Source organism: Podarcis raffonei, chromosome 2 (genome assembly GCF_027172205.1).
Source record: "Podarcis raffonei isolate rPodRaf1 chromosome 2, rPodRaf1.pri, whole genome shotgun sequence".
Lineage (NCBI taxonomy): Eukaryota > Metazoa > Chordata > Lepidosauria > Squamata > Lacertidae > Podarcis > Podarcis raffonei.
In genome coordinates this window covers 122060139-122065802 of record NC_070603.1, presented here as the reverse complement: position 1 = coordinate 122065802, position 5664 = coordinate 122060139, and the positions used below count along the sequence as shown (strand labels likewise).

The window sequence follows — 5664 nt, the reverse complement described above, 5'->3', positions numbered from 1 at the left end:
GACTCCCAATTCTCTGTGAAGCTACTGAAGTGTTGGGCCACACAACCCAGTTCAAAATATCGAAATTGGCTGACAGTTCCCCATCTCCATCCAAGTACACTCCATCCAGGGAAGTATTGTAAGATCCAAAGCTTCTCAGAAAATGGTGAAACTAGAATGACAGAGAGAAAATGAGAAGTGAGTGTCCTATCCTTCTGGAATTGTACTCCATCTTTAGTTTTGCTTATATGCATCTATTACAACAACAGCCCGCAGTCCATTTTTGAATCCCTACATTCTGCTTTGGCATTTTGGGAAAGGCTGACATTCAAATCATTGGCACCCATGGGTGTTTACTAATACTTCCTATGATACCTAATTAAATATCTCTGTAAATATCCCCACAAAAGTTTACACAAGACTCTTCCTGTTTGTACAGGCCAGGCCTCTCTTATGCAGAACATGAATGCTTAAACTTGCCAACATTTCATTGGGTGCCAAAAGTGGACACTGTCAGGAACCGTGCTGAGGAGGGCTGTACTGAGGAGGAATGGGGGAGCCTCCCCCCCCCCTTGCTCCTGATCAGGATCCTGAATCTTTCCATGAGCAGGAGGACAGTATAGATTTGAAACAGTGGTCTGCAGAGGGACATAGTTCAGAAGGCAGAAGCTGGGAAGTACTGGATAGGGAACAGCTAGAAGGAGAAGCACTGGGAGAGAGAGAGTTAACAGACTCACTTTCTCTAGAAAGCGTTCATCCACTCAGCCCAAGGTCAAGAAGAGCAGATAAGGTGGCAGCAGAGAAAGCACAGTGGTTGTGGGATCAGGTTACAAGGCGCGGTAGTGACATGGGTGACTAGGGAGGAAGTGGGTGGAAAGCTTAATTGGGAGCACCTTCATTCCTAGGAAATGGATTCTTTGTTCTCTTGCTGTGATCAGTAAAGCTTCTAACTGGTAAGAAGACTCCTCTCCCTTTGTTCTGCTTATTTACTGCCAAAGGGGGGGAGAAAGCCAATTCCCTGAAGCCTGACAGACACCCAGCTTCCCTTATATTATGAACAGAGGAGAGGTATAAAGAGCCTTTGCCTATGAGTGGGCATGGTGGAGATGTGACACAGGTATCTTTCTCCACAGTGATGAGGTAATTGATAAGGCATACCCAAAGAGCAGGACTATAGTTACGCAGAGGGAAGTTTGGTTGAACATTAGGAGGAGCTTAAGAGAGGGGTATGAAAGATTATTACTCTCTCATAGCAGAGTTAGCACAGTGGTGATAGCTGTAAGCATATTAAAACATGGTTAGATTTACATCTGCCCCCATCCACCTTTAAACAAATCCCCACACAAAAACCTAGGATAGAATAAATCACAGAGACCTAGCTTTGCAATTAGGTGGATATTTTACTCCTAGGGTTTCTTGAAGCTACTGGCAGTAAAATGAAGGTGAGAAAGGTTCCAAACAACTAAAAGGAAAGCACTTTGTTTCCTGCCAGATGGGTGGGGTATAAATAATAAATTTATTATTCATTATTATTCCTTACAAACGGATCATGCAATACTTGGGTTAGCAAAGATGCGGGCTATAAAATCTCACTTTAGAGAGATTCCGTCCATTTACAAGTAGCCATGTCCACATGGCTCCTTCTCGATCCAGGAAGCACAAAGACAAAAGAGACTGAGAAAGGGGGAAGCAGAGTCTGCTGAGAGCCTGAAAAGCCACACTCACTCTGCTAACGGGCTGAGGGCCCAGGTTAGCCCTGTCATGCACACAGGTGTGAACCTGTAATTGTATATTACAACTGCTGGCTCTCCCTTGCTGGAGCTCTTCAAGCTGAGACTGGACCACCATCTGTGGGGAATGCTCTCAGCCTGAGTTTCCTCCAAAGTGCAAGAGACCTACAACCTCCTCCCAACACTACGATTCCAAACTCCATAGTTCCATATTGGAGCAATTTTATCGTTTTCAGTGGAGATAAAAGGTCATACCTGCCATGCTTGCAGCTTCTGAAGTCCCACCTTGCTTCCTTCAACCAACATCACCCGCTTGAATCTGGACGAATATGCAGCATTTAAGGCATGCGCCAGGGCATGGATACTCCTGTAAGCATTGTAGTTGTCTTGGGAGAGAGCTGGTGCGAGCATATCCAGGGGCAATTTCTGTTCACATCTTTCCCGTTCTTTCCCAGACAACACATGCTTCTTAAAGAAACAATGGAAGGCCTTCTTCAAGTAAGGAGCGACGTGACTCAGCTTGAAATTGTCATGTTTTGGAATATACTTCGTCTGGATTAAGAAGGAAAAAAACCAGTGGCTGTGCTGGAAGAGAAACTTGCTGTCAGACAATGTTGAGGTGAGGTCCCACAAAGCTGTTGTGATCCAAACCTTCCCGTCAATAGGCTGTATAAACAGTTTGAGTATTATATTTATGAGGTATATCCCATTGTAGAAAGAGCGGATTTCTGCATAGTAAACAAATACGTTGACTTCTTTCCATGGGAGAGCTGAATCAAGGGTCATTGACAAGTCAGGCACAATCAGTTCTGGGAATCTCTGTGAGACGGCAACACAAATATCATTTGAGGCAAGTATAGGTGTCAAGGCACTCAGGAACTTTTCTCCGTTGTCATTTTCTGGGGCAAAGAGACTGACCCACGTCCATCTGAAATGCAGGAGCAACTTGACAATCCCTGTGTATTGGTATTCATCTTTTGGGAGCATCCGGTAGAAAAAAGGGAACTGAGTTTTATCATTGCGGTCATGGGAGACAAAACTGTAACTAACCTGGTAAGGAACGTAAGAGATGAATGTTTCGCTTTGTTTTCAGGACAAAACTCAGAAACCTGTTGACCTAAACTTACTAATAAACTGAAGAGTGCATGTGATTAGGGTGAATGAATACTTCATATTCATATACCTGAAGTATACCTGAAGGAGCGTCTCCACCTCCATCATTCTGTCCGGACACTGAGGTCCAGCACCGAGGGCCTTCTGGCGGTTCCCTCGCTACGAGAAGCCAAGTTACAGGGAACCAGGAAGGGGGCCTTCTCGGTAGTGGCACCCGCCCTGTGGAATGCCCTCCCACCAGATGTCAAAGAGAAAAATAACTACCAAACTTTTAGAAGACATCTGAAGGCAGCCCTTTTTAGGGAAGCTTTTAATGTTTAATAGGTTATTGTATTTTAGTGTTCTGTTGGAAGCCGCCCAGAGTGGCCAGGGAAACCCAGCCAGATGGGCGTGGTATAAATAATATATTATTATTATTATTATTATTATTATTATTATTATTATTATTATTCCCTTTACAAAGTATCTGAAGACGCAACAAAGCGAACTGGACTCCTTGGCAGGTTTTGAATAAACTTTCACAAACTTTTTATTGATAATAAACAGCTAAATAGTTTGAGGATCTATACAACTTTGTAACATGCAGAAAACAGCATTCTTAGAGAAACCAAAAACTGGAACTGAGGGAAGTCGGGCGGTGGGGTGGGGGTTTTGTGGGGGGGGGAGGGAGGAAAAATGGGGGAACAAACAAGGATGATATGTTTTTGGATAATATGGCTTGTTATAATTTTGAATAAAAAATTATTATTATTATTATTATTATTATTATTATTATTATTATTACACTGCAAGGATAGAAGGCAAGATCTTCACATCAGACAAAGTGTGGCTGTTTTCTCCCTTGTCCACATATTATCATTTTGAATTTACTCTCATTAGTCCACACTGGTGCATATTTGAGTTGATAAAGAAGACTTAACAGCTCCTGTACCTCAATATTGTGAGGGGAGGGAAATTCAACACAACCTATAAACTGGTAGAATACTTTAACACACACACACACACACAGAGAGAGAGAGAGAGAGAGAGAGAGAGAGAGAGAGAGAGGTTAGCAGAAGTTTTATCTCCTTTACAGCCAAGGGCCTTTTAAAGCAAAATGTAACACAATTCACACCTGTGGAATTTTGTAGATGCCCAACATGTTTGAAATATGGACAGATAGCTCAGAGTCAGCCCCTTCAAGGACAGCCAGCAGGTCATTCTGCCTTCCACACCTGTAGTTTGGAATATTTGCATTCCCAGTAGATAATAGGTCTGCCATGGCATCGTATGTGATTCTTGCATTGTAATAGTTCTCAAAGATGTTGTAACCCAGGGTGATGTTGGGCAAGATCCTGGGATCCTGGTTGATCTCATGAATGGCAAAAAGGAATGCCAGATTGTCGAGTAAATTTGTTTCCCGTCTTCTGCAAGGAAGCATATATGGCATCATAGTATTACCCTCTCTTTAACGAAACTATTCCTTATTCTGCAACTTGAAGGGTATTTCCAGGCGATTGGAAACCTCTTGAGATTAATCTTAGAATGATACTCATGATCCATCAGAGTCAGAAGCCCTATAGCTTTATATTGGTACGTAATGCCCTTCAATACTGCTTGTGACTGGTAACGTTTTTGGGGGAACACATACTGCTTCCATTCCAATCACTGCATGTCCTGTCACTTCCTGCTGAAACCCTGTAACGTGCTTGCCACAAATCGTGTGTGTGTGTGTGTGTGTTATTAATCTCACATTTGATGATATAGTGCAAGGGTCCCATCGAGATAATAATATTAATAATGATAATGATGATGATGATGATATTTACCGTATTTTTCGCTCCATAGGGCGCACCGGACCATAGGGCGCACCTAGTTTTTAGGGCGGGAAATAAAGGGGGGGAATTATTCCCCCCCCCAGCCCCAAAGAGCAAAGAAGCCAAGACAGCGAGCCGGATCCATCCCGCTGGCTGTCTTGGCTTCCTCTTTAGCCACACACAACCTCTCCAGCCGGGATGGATCCCACTCGCTGTCTTGGCTTCGTTTTTAGCCGCGGGGCTGGGGCGGGGGAAACCCGAGCTTCCCCTGACCCCAGCCTCCAGAACAGGTCCGGGAGCAGCGGCAAGGTTGTGCGCAGCCTTGCCACCGCTCCCAGAGCTTGCAGGGGCTGGGGGCACGCTCCGAAGGTTTGCGGATAGCTGCCTGAAGCCCGGGGAGCGAGAGGGGTCGGTGCGCACCGACCCCTCTCCCTCTCCAGGCTTCAGCGAAAGCCTGCATTCGCTCCATAGGACGCACACACATTTCCCCTTCATTTTTGGAGGGGGAAAAGTGCATCCTATAGAGCGAAAAATACGGTATTTATACAAACATACATACCCCGCCCATCTAGCTGGGTTTCCCCAGCCGCTCTGGGTGGCTCCCAATAGAATATTAAAAACATGATAAATACATCAAACATTAAAAATTTCCCTAAACAGGGCTGCCTTCAGATGTCTTCTAAAAGTCAGGTAGTTGTTTATTTCCTTGATATCTGATGGGAGGGCGTTCCACAGGGCGGTGCCACTACCAAGAAGGCCCTCTGCCTGGTTCCCTGTAACCTCACTTCTCGCAGGGAGGGAACCGCCAGAAGGCCCTCGAAGCTGGACCTCAGTGTCCAGGCAGAACGGTGGGGGTGGAGACGCTCCTTCAGGTATGATGGCAATAATGTAACATCATTAAAGGTAAAGGGATCCCTGACCATTAGGTCCAGTCGTGACCAACTCTGGAGTCGTGGCGCTCATCTCGCTTTACTGGCCGAGGGAGCCGGCATACAGCTTCCGGGTCATGTGGCCAGCATGACTAAGCCGCTTCTGGGGAACCAGAG

General features: G+C 45.1%; 1 protein-coding gene across 1 annotated transcript in view; it reads right to left on the bottom strand.

Moving 5' to 3' along the window:
* The window catches only part of LOC128409494 (vomeronasal type-2 receptor 26-like), a 10156-nt gene extending 5629 nt beyond the window's left edge, over positions 1 to 4527 (bottom strand). Inside the window, exons 1-3 of the mRNA XM_053380021.1 lie at positions 3937 to 4527; positions 1965 to 2759; positions 1 to 151 (exon numbers count right to left, since the gene is read on the bottom strand). The exon at positions 1 to 151 is cut by the window's left edge and continues 77 nt beyond it. Of these exons, the coding sequence (XP_053235996.1) occupies positions 1 to 151; positions 1965 to 2759; positions 3937 to 4254 (1264 nt within the window). The 5' untranslated portion in view covers positions 4255 to 4527. The remainder of the gene's footprint in view (positions 152 to 1964; positions 2760 to 3936) is intronic.
* Between the last annotated feature and the right edge of the window lie 1137 nt (positions 4528 to 5664).